This window comes from Hemiscyllium ocellatum, chromosome 39, assembly GCF_020745735.1.
Source record: "Hemiscyllium ocellatum isolate sHemOce1 chromosome 39, sHemOce1.pat.X.cur, whole genome shotgun sequence".
Lineage (NCBI taxonomy): Eukaryota > Metazoa > Chordata > Chondrichthyes > Orectolobiformes > Hemiscylliidae > Hemiscyllium > Hemiscyllium ocellatum.
The window spans coordinates 10,438,638-10,459,505 of NC_083439.1; the positions used below are offsets into that span (position 1 = coordinate 10,438,638).

The 20,868-nt window shown below is 39.5% G+C and overlaps 1 protein-coding gene across 1 annotated transcript; it reads right to left on the reverse strand.

The window, feature by feature from the left end:
• Positions 1-2,312: 2,312 nt before the first annotated feature.
• On the reverse strand, positions 2,313-20,598 carry fam174b (family with sequence similarity 174 member B). Its single transcript, XM_060853017.1, has 3 exons — positions 20,162-20,598; positions 14,988-15,122; positions 2,313-4,455 (listed from the first exon to the last, which is right to left on the reverse strand). Exons 1-3 carry the CDS (start codon positions 20,437-20,439, stop codon positions 4,452-4,454), a joined length of 417 nt encoding a protein of 138 aa, XP_060709000.1. The 5' UTR covers positions 20,440-20,598; the 3' UTR covers positions 2,313-4,451.
• Positions 20,599-20,868: the final 270 nt, after the last annotated feature.

A 20,868-nucleotide genomic window follows, 5' to 3' on the forward strand; every position in this document is an offset into this window, starting at 1 on the left:
CTTCATGAACAGAAAATTTTCTTGAATTTACTTTTCTTGCTTATCCCCCAGATACTAAAATCTTTCATGAAAAGGCAACTAGATACACATCTCAAGAATAATGATTAACAACTCCCAACAGCCATTTGTGATAAAGCTGCTCTGCTCTAACATAAACAGTGTCTTTGCATTTACGCTCCATTGGTACTAATTCAGTGACCGATCATCAAAATATCATGATTTACAATTTGCTGTACACACCTGCATGCGGCGATCAAAACTGTGCAATTGCTGAAATATTTTAATGAAATAAAAACCTGAAAGTCAAATGTCTGTGATTGATGTAATAGAAGTATTTAAAGCAAATAATCAGTTCCACTATAAAATCACAACTTGCCAACACACAAGAACGATTTACCAATTCAGAAGGCTGTGTTTCAGGGGGTCTGCGAATTTGATTTGTGATCTTGAGTGCTACAACTACTTGTGCAGCGACGTGCATGCAAACTCCACTTATATTAGTGCAAAATCACCATTCCTACTGCATGTGAATATTCCAAAAATTGCCATGCATTCCTTCCAATTAAGACCATTTGACATGCTGTTTGACCATGGTTGGGGTAGGTGGCAGGGTTTTAAGTTTGTGCAAGCATGCTTCAAATGCAGTTGCTGAAAGCTTGGAGAAAGCACGACCTATTTTCAGAGATCAATGACACAGGGATGCACTTGTTCCTTTCAAATTCAGATAGGTTTTCTGCGTCAAAATTCCTCTTTCTAACTTATCTCACAACTCTGCCATTCCTAGGGTGATAAAGTTGAATTCCTTTCTTACTCCAATCTTAATTTGCTTTTTAAATTTGTTCCACCCCACTGCCCCAACTATTATTCACTGTCTTGAACCTCAAAAAAAATCATTCCTGAAGCATGCTGCTTTTTACGAAGACTAAGAGGGAACATCTGATTAATCAGTGATGGACTTGTTTCACTTTGGTATTAAGATCAAAGAATGTAGTCAATACAAACATTACAATTTACATTACAAACAAGTTCAAGTAACTGTTCTGAGTATCTAAACCAATGCAGCAGTTTTCCAAAACGAGAATACAATTGGCTTAAAATGTGGGTATTATATTTTTCATACAAAAGGAAAAATATCAACATAAACCAGTCGAGTAAAAAGGTTTCGATAAAATCAAATAAACTGACATAATTAAACTAACCAGACAGCTTCAAATACAAATTCTTGTTCATTCCCGAATTTTCTTTGAACATTGGTTGTACAAGTGGTATAAAAGACCATTGACTAAAATGTCAATACTCACTACTAAGTGAGTCTGATTGTCAACATGCAGTATAAAAATGGCACTTAAAAATGGTTTAAGCATGTCTAATCTGTAACTGATAACAGTAAACATGTGCACTTGCATCTTCTCATGAGTACAAATTTGTAAGCTCAAGTTAACTTTATAAGCTATGAAGAACAGGACGCCACTTGAGAGATTCCAATATTGTTGGACATGTCAAAACCATTCTTGTAACATGAACTAAATCAAACCTGATATTTTGAAACACTTCTTAAGCCACACCGGTTAAACTCTTTCTATTTCCCTCCCTCAAATTTTATCCCTGAAGTAATAGTGGTGATTTATTTTTGAGAATAAGGACATCCTTTAGTATGTCAGCAAAGGGACTATTCATTGGGTCCATGACATTTCCAAAAAGTAGTTTGTAAAATGGGCCTCATTGGCCTAAAATTGTGAAACATATTGCAAATATTTCCTAGACAAGAAACGTTGGGAGACTGGTCAAGTATGAGGGACATCACAGACTCTAATCCTATCCCCACACTCTGGCATCTAATCCAAGTGGCCATGGTGTATATAATTCCACTGGTAGGCTTTTCAATTGATTGGGGAACACAGCAAAGTATTTTCCTCCTCTTGCTCTAAAGATCTACACAAACATTTGATAGCAACGAGAATGTCAAGTACTTGGTGACATTACTCATATAAACAAATAATGTAGTGGCACTCCATTTGTAGTGCAAATGTAACAGCCATGTATTGATGCACAACCGTGGCTGAGAGTAGAGCTTCTCTGTTTTAATACTTATGGACAGTGAAACAATTTAACAGATGTGACAGGTTAATTTGTTTAGTTTGCAAGATCTTGGAAGGGTACAATTTGTGATGGCGCTGGGTGTTGGAGTGTATCTTTCTGCAGAAATGGTAAATCAGTTGATTTTGTCATGACCATTGCAAGGCCCTTCTTCTCTTGACTGCGTTGTTCATATTGAGGGCATTTGGATTAAGACAACAGTCAACAGGTATAGATGAGGTCTCATTTCATTCTTATTTATAATACAAATCAGTTTGATAGTACTTAAAGTTTAAAGTTATGTTCCTATATTGCTTTTAAGGGAAAAGAAGTTTGAGAAGTTCCCAATTACTCTGTGTCAATCAATATGAAGTTCCTTTTGTAAATTAGGAAGTACAGGTACACAATCCTTTATCAGAAATCCTTAGGGCCAGTTGTTTTTGAGATTTTGGAATGTTTCAGATTTTAGAATAAATGACATTTTCACAGTGAAATTTTAAAAACTCTCACTGAACAGCAGACTCATGTGTAACTAGTCTGAGCGCTGAGACACAACTGACACCTGCCAGTGCTGGGTCATGTCACATCTGAGTGATGTGGGTCAAGTGGGCGTGGAGTTGGATCACCTGTTCGCATGCCAAACAACCTTGTTGCACAGAAGAAAATTTGACAGAGAAAAGCTTCGGATTTTGACTAAAGGATTGTGTACCTGTATTAACGTTTGCAATATTGAGCTTCTCGCTATGGTTATATCAAACTCATTACATCATCACAAGATAATCAAGTTCTCTGTTGAGATACCAGCTTCTGGTAACAAATGGAATATGTCCACTTTGATAAGGTGCTACTTAAACTTAACAATAAATACATGAAGTGAATGACTGCATAGATGCAGTTCTATTCCCTCCCTTCATTAAATACCAGTTAAACAGTCATTGACAAGAGAAATTGCTGTGCTATGTCTATAATTAGATCACATTTTTCATCCATGGACTGGGTTTGTAGAGAACCTTTGAGAGTGGTGAAAATTTGGATGAGGAACTGCTCACATGTCAGTCAATGAGAACGCCAATATTAGGTGATTAACATGAACTAAGATAATAGAATATTGAAGGGCACTGGCACAAGTACTGATTTAGGTATGAACATATCAGTAATGTTATTGATTTAGGTATGAATGTGTCAGTAGTATTATGGTACAAAACATTACTGACGCCTAGTATGAACTCTGTTTCTGTGAAGAATATTCAAGGAGACCTGCCCGCACCCAGAAAGTCTCAATTGGGACTTACTTTTTATTGCACAAACTAGTTTCTGAAATTCAAGTGTTAAGATTCAAAGACATTTGCCCAATACAAGAAAACTGAAAGATTTGTTGAGCATTGTTGATAGTGTAAATAGTAATTAAATGTATTCCTTATAGGGAGCTTAACTTGGTTGTGGTTTGAATAGCATTGATTGGATATAATTCTGGGAGTGGAGACTTGAACTGGCATGTTATAGCCAACAAATCACCAATGCTACTTCAGTGCACAATACCACTTGACCCATATTTTAGTGACTGTCTTCAGCTCAGCCAGTGAATTTGCTCCACCATTATAAATATGCAAGAGTCCTGTACCACCAAGTTAATGTATTTGACAAACAAGTTGCATGTGCTGAAACACAAATTCCTCAGATAACCTTCAGGATTAGTCCTACCCTACGTAAACACTGATCATTATGATTAGACTACGTTAACAATGGAGAACTAATTTTCCTACAAACATGTACTGATGATCAACTAATAGACGTACTTGCTCCACCACCCAAGACCATTTCAACTTGGGTTTCAAATATCGCTAGGAATGCTCACAGTTCAATATAGAAAAGGCTCAATCTGAGCTTGCATACCTGGTCATACTTAAGATTAGGTCAATTTAGAGATCGCTAAGAAATCAGACATTTTACTAAGCAACCAGTGTGCATATTCAATTAAAACAAAAGATTTAACACTGAACTTCAGCCAGAAAACCCACTTAAGTGCTAAACTACATTCCACTTCACCACAAATCTTATAGTATAAATAAGCTACTTTGGACAAAGGACAAACACACAATGTCATACTTACAAATAAAATATTATGTACTTCAAGACAATTACATCATAGTGTTCTTTTAAAAAAAAACTTTTCTAAAATGTCCACAGGAAACAGACAGGAATATTGCTCTTGTAATAAACTGGATGGAGATCATTTAAATGTTGCTATCAGTGAGATGCAAGAAGCTGATATGCAGATGATAAGTCAAACCCGGGTTTCATCCAGAAGATTGTTGTGGCTGGTGGTTGATACAGTGTGATTGGCTGTCCATGTAATACTCACTTCATACAAATCTTCACCTGGGGACAGAATGAAAAAAAAGAGAAAAACAAAATCAATCACAGAGAATCCAGCCGATAAATAACTTAATGGCTTTGTAGAAGCTTACGTTAAACTACCCTGGTCCTTTCCTTCAATTAAGTTTCACAAATTATTTTTTATGCTAAAATGTAAACAGGATTCCCTGGATTTTGAATACCTGAGCTCATCAAATTTGAAAAACAAGTCACCACGCATTATTGGTTAAGCTTGAATAATTCATTTAATTAGCTTGTAATTATAGGTTGAACTAGATCTGGAGCAGAAATCTGAACAATTGCTATTTCTTTTAAAAGAAACTGGTTAGTCCCTGGAATTGATCTGAATCAAAATTAGAAAAGAATACCCAATTTTGGTCATAAGAGTCAAGTTTGTGAAAGATATGGCTATTATTCAGCAACATCCTGGAACTGTCTTAACAGCAGTATTTCCCTATACTACAAGGACTACAAAGTTTCAAGAGAGTAGAGCACCACCACCTTCTCCAGAGCAAGTAGGACTGGGTAATAAATGCTGACCCAATGAGAAACATCAAATTAACAAACTCAAAAACTAACAATTACATCAATTTAATAATGTAGGCAAATCCATCTGTTATACTTAAGGACTTCACAATGACTGCAAAGCCAATTCTCTCAGCAGATGCAGTCACGAGTTATGAATAAACTGACACTTATATAATATTTTATGCCCTCAGAGCAATGCAAAGACAAACAGCAATCCAAAATGCTACTTTACACATCCACATCAGGATCATGAATCAAAATGCAAACTTTTGTCCTCAGTGTTTTAAATATCAAATATCCAGGGTCTACTGATCCAGTAAAGAGATCAATATCACAAATGGAGTACACAAAACAGGGACCTCAAGCGTCAATTATTCATCAATATAAGATATAAAACACTAAAGCTCAGTATTATAAAGAATTAAATCCTAAGAGTCTAAACTTCTCACTGGTTAAGTTTAGGTTAATTGCAAATACTATTTCATGCAATATGTTAAGAAATATTTGGTTAAAGAACTGAACTGTGTGTTTTCAAAAGATCAGTAATTATAGCAATAAAATTCTCTCATTTAAGAGATTATTACTAACCATAAAAACTGAACTTGGTTTATAAAACATTTCCTTTTTCTAAACATTTTTCTTGAGTCTGTTGCTTGCCTTTGTGCTTATTGGACCAATTTACACGAACTTGGTGAGAGCAGGAAACTGTGTGCGTGAAATTTGCATCTGTGTGCAGGTAAATGCAATGAAATTGCAAACGTGACCTAGGAAACCGGATTGTAAGCCTCCTGACATCAAGAGGGTAAGTAGTATAGGAAGCAGTGCAATAGTACAAGGCTGACCTGCATCATTAGGCCAATTGCAGTCAGTAAGAAATGCCATAGTGTGAGTTGTTTATATTTGTTGTCACAGCACTTCTGTCAGAAGTCTCGAATAAAAATCCTGTTCCTAAGAGGGCTTCGGACAGACCCTGGAAAAGATGACAGGAGGCCAAGGTCTATCAAACTTGCTTTCTACCATGATCAGTTCCACAGTACAGTGGGGGAAACGACTGGCCAGGATAGCATTGGCATGATGTAAAGGATACATCCATCCATTATCATTGCAAATTCCTTTAATTCTTGCTCTTTCTTTTAAAGATTAACCTTACCAGGTAATGCTCCCCAAAACCCCAGAACATTTACTGACTTTGAACCCAAGTCATGTTTTCAAACAAATACTAGCAAGTTAGATTAGTAAAATCTCTTCTTCACTAAACCACATTGGTTATCATTTACAGTTTTTTTTATTTAGATGCTCATCTTTAATAAAGGATTTCTAGAACTTTAAGGAATAATGTACATCTAATATGTTTGCCTGTAGTTTTACAGAATCCCATTTCTTTTTAAAATAAGTAAGCATCCACCTTCCCTCAGACTTCAGACATCTCTGTAACGTTGCAAGATTTATGCCAAAGCTCATTTATCTTCTGCACTCATTTGTTAAAAAGACTGTGCTGAAGCTTTTTCAAACTCAGGGATTTATTCACCTCAAGTTTGAAAGCTGGGGTTGTGGGTAGCAACTTGGGAGAAGGTGCCTCAAGCCATAAAATTGTTGAACTCAATATTCAATCCAGAAGGATATACAGTCCCCAAGTGGAGAATGAGGTGCTATTCTTCTGTTTGCGCTGAGCTTCACTGGAACACTGCAGCAAGCCTGAGACAGAGATGTTAGCCATGGAACAAGGTGGTGTGTTGAAGTGACAGACAACTGAAAGCTCAGGGTCTTTTTTTGCAGACAGAACATAGGTGTTCTGCAAAGTAGTTACCCTGTCTATATGCTCCATTTCCCCAATGTAGAGGAGAACATGCTGTGAGCAGTAGATAGTAGACTAGATTGTGTGGAGTGCTAATAGAGCAGGTGTTACACCTTCTACAGTTCCAGAGGAAGATGCCATGGGGCTGTAGGAGAGTGTTTTGAGGAGGAGGAGGAGTGGAGCACGGTGACCTGAGGGAATGGTCCTGGTGGAATGCTGATAAGAGAGGGGATGGAAATGTGTGGTAATGACATCCTGCTGGAAGTGGCGTAAATGGGGGCGGTGATCCTGTAGACATGGATGTGGATGCAGGTGGGATAGTAAGTGAGGACAGTGTTACTGTGGGAGGTAAGAGAGGCATTACAGGTGATGTGGGAGATGGGTCAGACCTAGTTGAGGGCTCTGTCAACCACACTGTGCTAGGGGGTCATTGGTTAAGGAAGATGGTGGACACTTCAGAGAGGCCCTTGTTGAAGCTGGCATTATCAGAACAGATGCGATAGAGACAGAGGAACTGGGAGAATGGAATAGTCTTTACAGGAAATAGGGTGCAAAGGCGGAAAGTCATAGTAACTGTGGAGTTGGTTGCTTTGTAGTGGATATTGGTGGTAAACCTATCTCCAGAAAGGGAAACAGAGATGTCAAGGAAGAGAAGGGAGGAATCACAGATGGACCAGCTGAAGGCAGAGCAGGGTAGAAACCAGAAGCAAAATTACTGAACTTTTCCAATTCTGGGCAAGAGAAGGAAGCAGCACCGATATACTGGAAAAAGAGTAGTTGGTGGGGGCTGGTGTAAGACTGGAACATGGAAAGAGACAGGCACAATTAGGGTCTATGCATGTATCCACGGCTACTCCTTTAACCTGAGGACAGTTTTAGAGCTTCCATCTTAATCCTTGTTTTGTTTTTACCAAACCAAAAAACAAGTTGTTAATATTCAGTTCCTACTGCTATATTCAATTCAAACTGTACTATTGATACCCTTTTAATAGTTCAAGTAAGAATCCTTCCTAAATCTGTTCTACTTTAATTCAATGCCTTCGTTGAGGGATTTGGAATGCCTTTGCACTTTTCTCTCACATGGGTACACATTGAACACCACTACCTTTATAAGAATTGCTTCTACTTCAAAATCATTTTTCAATAATATTCAGACATTCCAGCCTACTCTAGCAAAACTGCTGAAACAATGAAAGCTGGTGTTATTAAAACCTGACAATCTTGTTTGGATTTTTTTTACCTTTTCAATTCACATGATCACAAGTATTTAAAACCTCACCCAGTATTGTGTTGTGGTTTTCTTGAATATCCGTATAAGTCACAACTTAAATCCGGGTTGCTTGATCACCTTGTTGGTTCTTTTAAAAAACTGAGTCATAAAACACATTTCAATAATAGTAATTCCTTCCTTGTTTGCCCAATACAAGCATCATCACTCCAACAACTTTTAGCAGTTTAAAAAATCTTTCATCACCATAGTTAGGGAACTTACTAATTACTTTTCCTGTCTCATCCTGGTAGTGGTATCCTGCATGAGGTGATGTAAATGGTGGCTAGTGATGATGTGGATGCTTGTGGGATAGTAGGGTGAGGACAAATGGTATCCCATTGCTATTGTGAGAGGGAAGAGATGGGTGATAAGTGGTGTGGGAGGTTCCAAGGACTAAGGAAAACCCCAAGGTGTTCTACACTTGTGAGGAACAAGATGATGGCCAGAGTGCTGGTACAGCCGAACAGGGATACAGAGGGAACTTGCGCCTGCAGTCAGAGGAGGTAGGGGATGTCCTTAATTAATACTTTGCTTCAGTATTCACTAGTGAGAGGGACCTTATTGTTTGTGAGGATAGTGTGAAACAAGCTGATAAGCTTGAACAGGAGGATATTAAGGAGGAGAATGTGTTGGAAATTTTGAAAAAAAAAAACATGAGGGTAGATAAATCTCCAGGGCCAGACAGGATATACCCAAAGTTACTCTGGGAAGTGAGGGAGGAGATTGCTGCATCTTTGGCGATGATCTTTGCGTCCTCACTGTCCACTGGAGTGTGGTAAATGTTATTCTCTTGTTCAAGAAATGGAATAGGGACAACCCTTGGAATTATAGATTAGTCAGTCTTACGTCAGTGGTGGGCAAATTATCGGAGAGGATTCTGAGAGAAGGGATTTATAAGTATTTGGAAAAGCATAGCTTGATTAGAGATAGTTAGCATGGCTTGGAGAGGGCAAATCGTGCCTCACCAATCTTATTGAATTCTTTGAGGATGCAACAAAACATGATGAAGTTAGAGCAGTGGATATGGTGTACATGGATCTTAGCAAGGCGTTTGATGAAGTTTCCCATGGTGGGCTCATTTAGAAAGTAAGAAGGCATGGGATAGAGGGAAATTTGGCTGTCTGGATATAGAATTGGCTGGCACATAGTAGATGGGTGGTAGTAGATGGAAAGTAATCAGCCTGGAGGCTCAGTCACCAGTGATGTTCCGCAGCAATCTGTTCTGGGACCTCTGCTCTTTGTGATTTTTATAAATGATTTGGATGAGGAAGTGGAAGGGTGGGTTAGTAAGTTTGCCAATGAAACAAAGGTTGGTGGACTGATGGATAGTGTGGTGGGCTGTTGTACGTTGCAACAGGACATTGACAGGATGCAGAGCTGAGCTGAGAAATGGCAGATGGAAAAATGTGAAGTGATTCATTTTGGAAGGCCAAATTTGAGTGTAGAATACAGGATTCTTGGCAGTGCAGAGGAACAAAGGGATCTTGGAGTCCACGTCCATGGATCCCTTAAATTTGACACCCAATTTGACAGAGTCTTTAAGGATGCATGTTAGCTTTCATTAGCAGGATGATTGAGTTTAAGAGCCATGAAGTTATGCTGCAGCTCTATAAAGCCCTTATTAGACCACTTTTGAATATTGTGTTCATTTCTGATTGCTTCATTATACGAAGGATGTGGAAGCTCTAGACAGGGTGCAGAGGAGATTTATTAGGATGCTGCCTGAACTGGAGGGCATGTCTTATCAAGAAAGATTGATGAAGCCAGGGCCTTTCTCATTGGAGCAAAGAAGGATGAGCCGTGACTTGACAGGGGCGTACAAGGTGATGAGAGGCACAGGAAGCGTAGATAGCTAGAGACTTTTTCCCAGCGTGGAAATAGCTATCAAGAGGGGGCATAATTTTAAAGTGCTTGGAGGAAGGTTTTGGGGAAATGTCACAGATCTGTTCTTTACACAGAGAAAGGTGGATGCGTAGAATGCACTGCCAGCAGTGGTAGTAGAGTCACATACATTTAGGGACATTTAAGCGACTCTTGGATAGGCTCATGGATGATAGTAAAATGTAGGTTATCTAGATTAGATTGACCTTCGAGTAGGATAAAAGATTGGCACAACACCGACGGCCAAAGGGCCTGTACTGTGCTGTTCTATGTTCTTATCTCTCAGTTTGAAATTATCCAAGTATGCTGGTCAATCGTAATTACAATCTGGAATTCATTATCTGAAAAGGAGCAGGGGTAGATTCTACCAAGGCCTTTTAAAACTAATTGGACAGGCACGTGAAGAAAAGAAAATACCTGACTAAGGGGAAAATTCTCTCACAGGAAGCCAGCATAGATACAATAGGCCAAAGAGCTTCTTCCCATTCTGTAACTATTTTATGATTTATCTGTTAATTTTGTAAAGTGAATCTTATTTCTACCCTATTCATTTTTATATCTTCATTTGGTTGAGCCTCAATCCTGGAGAATATGCATAGATGGTAGAATCTTAGAAAGTAAGGTCTGCAGATGCTGGAGATCAGAGTTGAAAAATGTGTTGCTGGAAAAGCGCAGCAGGTCAGGCAGCATCCAAGGAGCAGGAGAATCAACGTTTTGGGCATGAGCCCTTCTTCAGGAATGAGGAAAGTGTGCCAAGCAGGCTAAGATAAAAGGTAGGGAGGAGGGACTTGAGTGAGGGGCGTTGGAAATGCAATAGTTGGAAGGAGGTTAAGGTGAGGGTGATAGGCTAGAGTGGGGGTGGGGGCGGAAAGGTCAGGAAGAAGATTGCAGGTTAGGAAGGTGGTGCTGAGTTTGAGGGTTGGGACTGAGACAAGGCGGGGGGAGGGGAAATGAGGAAACTGGAGAAATCTGAGTTCATCCCTTGCGGTTGGAGGGTTCCTAGGCGGAAGATGAGGCGCTCTTCCTCCAGCCGTCGTGTTGCTATGGTCTGGCGATGGAGGAGTCCACGGACCTGCATGTCCTTGGTGGAGTGGGAGGGGGAGTTGAAGTGTTGAGCCACGGGGTGGTTGGGTTGGTTGGTCTGGGTGTCCCAGAGGTGTTCTCTGAAACGTTCCGCAAGTAGGCAGCCTGTCTCCCCAGTATAGAGGAGGCCACATCGGGTGCAGCGGATGCAGTAAATGATGTGTGTGGAGGTGTAGGTGAATTTGTGGCGGATATGGAGGGATCCCTTGGGGCCCTGGGGGGAAAGTAAGGGGGGAGGTGTGGGAGCAAGTTTTGCATTTCTTGCGGTTGCAGGGGAAGGTGCCGAGAGTGGAGGTTGGGTTGGTGGGGGCGTGTACGTGACAAGGGAGTGGTCTTTTCGGAACGCTGATAGGGGAGGGGAGGGAAATATATCTCTGTTGGTGGTGTCCATTTGGAGATGGCAGAAATGACGACGGATGATACGATGTACATGGAGGTTGGTGGGGTGGTAGGTGAGGGCCAGATGGTGGAATATCTAGTTTTAAAAAAAAGGGGGTAATCTTTGAATCATTACTTAAAATTTCTGCTTCCTTTCCCTCCCTGTCCTATCTCTGTTTCCACTGCATCAGATTTAAGGAGATTTGCAACAGGGCATTACCAATGTTCTGAAGAAGCAAAAAGAAAACTAAATATAATTGGCATCAGAATGAAAATTGCTGCAGAAAGAGAAACAGCCTTTAATCAAAATCTTATTTAAATTTTGGATGAAAGAGGAATTTGCAAATTTGTGTCACCTACAACATATAGTGATTATATTAACCACATATATCAGGAACATTTGGTACAATTAATATAATACATAAATACATACCCACCCTTCTCAGTAGTAGCACCCCCTTGTGTTGAACATAGTCTGTTCATTGGTCAAGTGATTTTTCTACAGTATTGCTACTGTAGCAGAGATGACTCATTAGCAAACTTTGCTTGCTCCAGAAAGGTATCAGGGGATATGGAGCAAAAGTAGGTAATTGGAGTTGAGGCGCAGATCAGTCAAGATCTAATTAAATGACAGACACTCGCGAGAGATTAAAAGGCTTACTCCAGGTGCTATATTCCCACCCATACTTCTATCTTTATAATGAGCATGACTTCAATTCGCCTAATGATATTCTTGAACAAAAGGCTAGGTTAATGAAGTAAGTTGGGAACAAGCAACTGACAAACATGCCTTACAGTTTTCAGATATTTTTAGTCTAGCAGACTGGAAGAATGACGTTCATTTTACATTCATTACATTAACAATGAATGACACCCTGAATTAAGCCTCTCTTGACGATTTCCCACAATCATTCTTTCCTGCATTTTCCTTTTTTCTCCCCACCAGAGCACTGAATGTTTAAAAACAAGCAATATTCCCCTTTACACCATCAATTTTACTTCCTTTTAATGCATCAGTACAATCAGATGCACTATTATCAATGCTTTCACCAATTTTCATCACATTCCCTATATCGTAAAAGCTGACTACAACTGCAAAGTTTGACTTTAAAATTAATAACCTTTGAATTTTCTATAAAATGCACAAAGGCTCTGTTTTTGCATGATGTCAAAACAAAACTGTTATCCTCTGAAAGTGAGGTTTTGTGAGACTATGAAGATCTCAAAAATTGCCAGAGTTGGAGGTGGAGGTGACCTTATAGAGGTTTATAAAATCATGAGGAGCAGGGATAGGGTAAATGGACAGTGTCTTTTCCCTGGAATGGGGGGAGTCCAGAACTAGAGGGCATAGGTTTAGGGTGAGAGGGGTAAGTCTTATAAAGGGACTGAGGGGCAACTTTTACGAGCAGAGAATGGTATGTGTATAGAGTAGGCTGCCAGAAGACGTGGAGGAGATTGGTATAATTACAACATTTAAATGACATCTGGATGGGTATATGAATAGGAAGGTTTTAGGGGGATATGGGCCAAGTGCTGGCAAACTGACTGGATTAATTTAGGATATCTGGTTAGCATGGACAAGTTGCACCAAAGGGTCCATTTTCATGCTGTGCACCTCTATGACTCTAAAACTTTGCTCTTTAGGTGTCTGTAGAAAGGCATTGCAGAGTGCTAATCCAGTGTAGGAAATACCACTTCCTAGAAAGGATGATTTCCCTGTAATACAGAATTTATAATACAGAATTATAAGTCATTGGGAATGTGTGCAAGACATTCACACAAGCTATGGATCCAATATAAACGGTTAGAGCTATGCTTTTGCACCACAATGTCTGAATGATTGGGTGGGATAAAGGCTTACCAAATATTTACTGAGATCACCACTCCCCTGACATATAGTAACAGTCCAAGATAAGTTTTCTTAATCAGATTCTGCTTTTCTATTGCAGACACAGTACTTCTAAAATAAGTCGTGTCTTGCAGTCATCATCCTTCATTTCAAAACTTTCCAACTATTTGCTCATGCTGTATCAATATGTACTTCCTGACATGTCTTCACAACTCTAAAATGTTATTTATTTTCACTTTTTCAGAAAGACAAAATATCAGTTAGGTTTTTTTTGTCTCTATTTTGTTAATTATATGCTTCTAAAGAAAGTAGTCTCCTAACCAAATATGAGAAAGTGAGAATATGCCAGCTCAGTCCCAAGAAGATCAGCAGCAGTTGGGAGTGTACGTGAAAATGGGGAAGTTTTACTGGACCAACGTTATGGCTGTATTCTATCATGCACTCAGGTTTTAGTTATTGTACTCATTTGGTATCTAGGAACATATTTTTGCATTTATACCTTGATTTCATATGTCTGAAAAAATTGCTTAAATAACTTTATTCTGATTCTCCTGCTTGCTGACGTTTGTTTTAAGCGTATAAAATTGAAAAATATGATGGGGTTTTCCAGTTAGTTTTCACAGCAATTTTGGAATTCATTTATTTACCAGAGAATAAAGACACATTTTAGCTCATAAGACTTTTTGTCCGATTATGGAGTGACCAACTGTCAACATGAATTAATGTCATGGAAAAAAGCCTAAACTGGAATAACTATTTGTATTTGTGGCAAAATGTCACTTGAGACTAGCATTACAACTAACCCCAACATATTTTGTTTGAGAAGAAATTATTTTCTACTCATGAATGCTGAAATAAAAATGTTATTTATAAACTTTCATGAAAATCATGCAAGAGGAAATAAATGCCCCACCAGAAATAGTCAGAAAACTTACAGCAGCTGGTGTTTGAGTGGTCATTGACTATGAAATTAGCAGCTCATAACAAATATAATTAGCATGTTGGAAGTTGGAGTTAATAGCTTCAATATGCAAATTAAAAAGTACATAAGGCAGCTTTTCACCACGTTATTCACCTAACTACTATAATCCATTAAATATTATCACAAACAGCATCATATCACAGACATGTTGCTTCCCCACATAGAAATCTGAAAGTCATGAAAGAAGTTATTGTAGAAATAATCAGTGGAATTACTTTATTAATTGCACCTCAAATATGGTTCATTAGGCACTAATTTATTCCCCATTAACATTCCAAAGATTGAAAAACATATCTCTTGGAGATTAAACAGAGAAAAGTGCTGTTTAGAACCATATGAAAGCATTTCAATAAATATTATGCCACATCAGTATATTTCCCATTTAATATAAAATAGAAAAGATCGGAGCAGAGAACGTCACTGCTGTCAGTCCAAAGTTAAAAAGATGTCACAACATGCTTTACCTCCGTGTACCTCATCACTACATTCACCAAACTCTCTCATCCTGGCTAAATGAAAGGTTAGTCTTAATGGGTGCAATAAGGAATACAGACCTATAGTCAAATTTTGAATTAATGCACAGTTCTTTTGCTTTTATTCAAAGTGATTGGACAGTCCTGCTTGACCATGAATGCTTCCCTGCTGGCCTTGATAACATTGATTATGTGGACCTCTTTTGGTCCCAATAGCATTGATTAATAAAAGCTTTACTGTACTATAAAACATCAATGGCACAGATTTAGTGAAATTAGAAAGCTTTCATGAGTACCTGCTGTATTTTACATCAAACATTGTTGCATCTTCATCATCGTCATCATCTTCATTGAGTGGTGTCATTTCCACCTTTTCTGCTGGAGTTGTAATGATATCATACTTTCTCGTTTTCTTGATTTTTCTTCCAGACCTAAGGGCAAAAGCATTTATTTATTACAAGAAAGACGTGATTGTTAATACAGTTTCCACTGCAACTGATGAAAGGACCACTTAACATTGAAGTCTGATAAAGTACTGGCAATTGAACATTAAGCCAGAAGAAATCCTCTATGAAAACAGCTGCTTGACCACTGTTTACAAAGCAGCAGTACATGATAATGGGAGTGACACTAAACAACACATCTGCTTAGCACTGTGCCTCAGCCATGTAGGAAATCGCAACGTTCATTGTGACACCACTTAGGAATAAATTTGGCTATAGATAAATTACTTTTTGTTTGGTAATGATCTCTTCAAATAAAAGCCTGAGAAACACAAGAGGATGTAAACAGAAATGGGCAAAGAAAAATACAAATTGCTTGACCTACTTAGTAACACACCCCGTGAAAGCCAAAGGCAATTTACATTACCAATCTCCTGACAGACCAAGGGCTATAAAACTGCACACAAACACTCAAAAGTAGCATGAAATGTGTCTTAGATTTCCAAAAAGTATATGAATAGTGGCATTTTAAATGTTTAAGGATCCTCCCACAGAACTAAACAAGTACTATACTGCTGCAATAATGCTGGATTAACAGTTTCCTTTAACTTTCAATCCCACATTCGGGGCAACCTTTTTTCTGAAGGAACTACTAGACTTAATTAGGGGGAGGCAGAGAGGGGGAGAGAAGAATTCTCCTGATCTCTAGTTTGAATTGAAGCTCTTTAAAAAATATATAAATGTCAAAGTTAATTTGTTCATGGAATGAGGAGGTCACTGGCTGGACCAGCATTTATGACCTATCCCCCAATTGCCCTGATGGTAGTTAAGAGTTAACCACATTTCTGCGGGTTTGTAGTCACATGTAGGCTAGACCAGGTAACGTTGGCAGTTTCCTTCCCTAAAGCGAGTTAGTGAATGAGATTTCCAACAATCGGCAATAACTTCATGTTCTTCATCAGAAAATAGACATCACTGAACTGGGTCCGCAGAACATTACCTGGGTCTTTGGACTAACAGTCCAGCAATAACAGTACCATGCTGTCACCTCCCCATATAATTCATTCCTGATGAAGGGCCTTTGCCCAAAATGTTGATTTTCCTGCTTCTCGGATGCTGCCTGACATGCTGCGCATTTCCAGCACCACTCTAATCTTGACTCTGATCTCTAGCAACTGCAGTCCACACTTTCACCTCCCCGTACCTGCCAATCCATTCCTCAACACTGAGTTAAAACAAGTGATGTACATGTATTGTACTTGTATAAAGCATTGAGATTTGGATTAGGTTCCTGATGTTGACATCACCAATAAAAACACTTGCGTTTCTTAAATCCTCCAACTTAAAAATCCTAATTCTTGGAATTATCTTGACTACATTAGTTCCTATCCTACTGTGATCTTTCTTATATCTTTTCTTAAGTGCTCTGATGATGATATAGGTGTTGAACTGGAAAATATCAACTATGATTTCAATTTCCACTCTTCACTCAACTTTACATAATTCCTCTGACTTTTCCCTTCCCTGCTTTTATTTCTAGGGAGATCATTTACCTCATTACTAGAAGCCACTGACACCCATCTTTGTTTTTACAAGGACTTTGCTCCCCTCCCAGTTTCTCTGTCAATTCAGTTCTGGTGACCTCACCTTCCACACTGGTGCTCCCAGCACACCTTTTTTCTCACCAACTTGAAACATTAACTCTTTCTTTTTCCACAGATGCTGCATTATCTGCTGCATATTTCCAGTTTTCCCCCCAAATTTGCAAAAGCAAAATGTAGAAGTGCTTGAACTGTATTTAAACTATTGCAGAGCTATAATCCTCAAGATCAACTACACAACTTGTACAACAGTCTGGAAGAGCCTATTGTATCGATATTGCATACACTTAGCTTCAGGCATTTTAGGAATTGATGGTATTGCTCAAGACTTCCAAGACACCATTTGTTTTCTTGGTGAACACATCAAGATAGGAATTAGAACTAAAGATTTTATTTTTCTGGTATTCATTTGTCCCACAGGTCAGTTGTTAATATGTGGAGAAGAATACTTGGACAAACATTCCCTCTTGTTGAAAATAAAAAAACTAATCACATCCCCTAGATTATGAAAGCTTAAATGAACTCTGCAAACTGTCATGTTAACTCTTCATGACAAAGTCAGCTAGTAAATCATTAGAGTACATTCACCATAGCATTCACTAATACAAAAGAGAATACCATGGTTAGTAAAATAATAGAATGAAAGAATTAAGAGTGGTGTAATTTCCAATTATCAACATCTGTGAAAATATATGTTACTTTAAAGGCAGGACCACAATTTCAATATCAGTAGAGTGCAAGGTGGAGCTGTTGCTTAGCGGGTGAGTTTGGGGCAAGATAGAATGAGGAGCAAAAGTTTTAAAGAGCTGCATAATATCAACCCATAGGAGTGAAAACAGAGGCAAGAAGGATGAAGACAAGAACAGTAGATGAATCAAATGTCACAGAGAGAGACAGAGACACACACACACACACACACACACACACACACACACACACACACACAAAGTGAGAGAGAGAGAGAGAGAGACACACACACACACGCAGACACAGAGAGAGACACAGCCCACACTAAGGAGCAAATTTATAATTCTGCACCAAATTTCTAAATTCTCTCTTGGTCAACTAATTTATGAACACAATAATTTCTTAATTCCACTTCAAAGTTTTGAATGCATTATCAGACAGTCACAGGTATCTTCTGACACAGTTTTGATGGAGAGCTGTTAATTTGTCCAACTCTTTCAGCAATGTTTATTACAGTTCGTGTTGTCAAGAACCTGACTTCTCTGAATAGCTGACATCACGAATGCACATCAAATTAAGCTTACAACATTACATATTATACATCTCTTGGTAATTCCTGTCACTTTTTCCATCATGAAATCTTTTATCCCAACTTGTCCATTTCATCTGTCTGGCAAAGGTGTTCAAACACCATTTCGAACTTATGTAACTGCAGCATGTCAAGTTTTATATAGACAATTCCCATTACGATTGCCAACATAAGAATATAATAAAATATTAAACAAGAGCAGAAAGCAGTACTTTACAACAAGGCATTAAATATGGAAGACTGATGAAACTATACCCCAAGACTAACCTATTAAACCCAACGACTATACAATGGGCCCTATCCCAATGCTAATATCACAGCAGATTGTGAAATACATTAACACACAAATTGCTTTAAAAAAAATCACAGGTACTGAAAAGTTACTAATAAACCAGAAAATACTTACAGGTCTGGCAGGGTCTACACAGAGTGAGATACAGTGTGAACATTTCTAGTCATTGACCCGAAATGTTAAGCCTCTGTCTCGCTCTTCAGATGCTGTTGGACCTGTTTTTAATCCGTTAACAGAGATGCCTGTTTTTTATAATAGCAACTGGCTACAATAAAACTGAAATTATAAGTGTGCAATGAAAAATTATAAAGTGTTTTTGATCATAAACGTTGATAGACTTGAAAAAGAATCATTTCACAGGACTTCAATTTCAGGCAGTGAGATGCACCTGCACACCACATCCAAATATTCTTTTCTACATTGATCTCACTGTAGCTGAAATCTGCATAGAGTCTTTGGCACTTAGGGTGTTTTTTTCAAAAAAAAAGCATTCGGCAGATTTGGAATTGGCTGGCTAGGCCAGCATTTATTGCATTCTTAGATGCCTTTCAGAAGCTGGTGGTGAACTATACACACTTTTTTGTTATATGTAAATGTTACAAAGCAAATGTACCACACATAAAAAATATCAGAATGATTACAGCACAGGGAGCGATTCAGTCCATCATATATGCATTGACCCTCTGAAGGAACAATTGGACTTGTGTCACCTGCCCACCATTTTCCACCCAATAACACTGCATATTCTCATAACTTTCCATACTCTTACTTTTCAAATAATATCAAAGTAACTTCTTCAATTGTGCCTTTCTGTACCACATTCTTAAGGAATGAATTCTAGATCCTAAATACTCATTTGATGAACAAGTCTTTCCTTTCTGTTGCATTGCTTTTTTACACCAATTACTTGAAACCTGCATTATCTCATTTTTGATTCCTTTACAAGTGGGACCAGCTCATTCTATCTACCCTTTCCAGATACCTCAAGATTTTGAGGGAAAAACTGAAAGAACTGCAGATTTGGGAGATAGAAACAAAACTGAAATTGCTGGGAAAACTCAGCAGGTCCTGAGTCACTTCTATGTTACATATCTATATTCATTAAAGCTGGGATGCTACATACTTTCTTCTCCAAATGCTCTCTCAACCTGTCTTGTATCCTTTGATTACTTTTTGCACAAATGCAGCCAGCCCCCTCATTCCTCTCCAGCAAGCAAAATAATGTAAGCTATCCGCTATTCCCAAATAAAAACAGAGGGTGGACTGCTGCTGGGACACAGTGGCAGTGCCCAGAAGCCCCAGGTTCAAGCCCCAGCTGCCCTGGACGTGTCCTACATCTGAATAGAACTAAAAATATCTAAAAATAAAGAGCTGGAGCAACTCAGCAAATCTAGCAACATACAGCACTTTGTCATCCTTTCAGATTTCCAGCAACTGCAATATTTTGTTTCTTTATCTTCCAATCAACCTGTTCAAGAGATCTGGACTTGAACCCAGGTTCAGAGTTGGGGACATTATCTCTGCACATGCCTGTAATTTTTAATATTTGCCAATCAATTTGTTCAGACATATCCAGAGCAGGTGAGACTTGAATCTGGACCTGTCGGTTCAGACATATGGGGACTGCACAAAACAGCCCTGGTATTTTGTTTACCTGCGTGTCAACTTCCCTTAATCAGACCTTGACTGAACTGTTGTCCCTAAATTATGGTGTGACAGAGTTTCACCACGTTCTTCACTCTTTCCTGAAGCAAGGGCGAGTTACTGCATCCGTGGAGGAGTCTGCAGTGTGGGGGAAGTGGGTGATGTGTGTGAACTCCCCACCCCACCCCCCAACAACAAGGCCCCTGTTGTGTACCTGATGACCCGGGCGAGGAGGCACACGATGAGGAGGAAGGCCCCGGCAGACGCTGCCAACACCAGGTTCCTGAGGGTGAGGAAGTGGCGGAGGATGGGCACCACACTGTCCATGGCGGTGGCCGTGCCGTTACTGGGGGAAGCGGGCGAGCCGGTCTGGTTGAGGGAGTCGGACGGGCCGGGGCCGGGGCCGGGGCCGAGGCTTCGCGAGGCCTCGGGCAACATCGCGGCCGCCAGCGGCAGCAGCGCCGCCAACACCCACAACCGCCAGCCACACATCGGCGGAGCCTCCGCTTTAGCCTCGCCGTCAACGGCAACGGTCACACGGAGCGGTCCCTTTTCCTTTTCCCTCTCTCGGCCGGTGCGAAGTTGAGCGTCTCCCACCGCCGCAGCTCCTAACTATGTTCGGTTCTCAAGTCCAGTCAGCGCTACGCCACAACGAGACTATGCGGGGCACAGCGACAGGAAACAGAATCAACTGCGGGGCACAGCGACAGGAAACAGAATCAACTGCGGGGCACAGCGACAGGAAACAGAATCAATTGCGGGGCACAGCGACTGGCAATTGAAAGAACTGCCGGCAGAAGAACAGGAAATAGCATTAACTGCGGGGCACAGGGACAGGGAATAGAATCACTGCAGAGCACAGGGACAGGAAATAGAATCACTGCGGAACACAGGGACAGAAAATAGAATCAACTGCGAGGC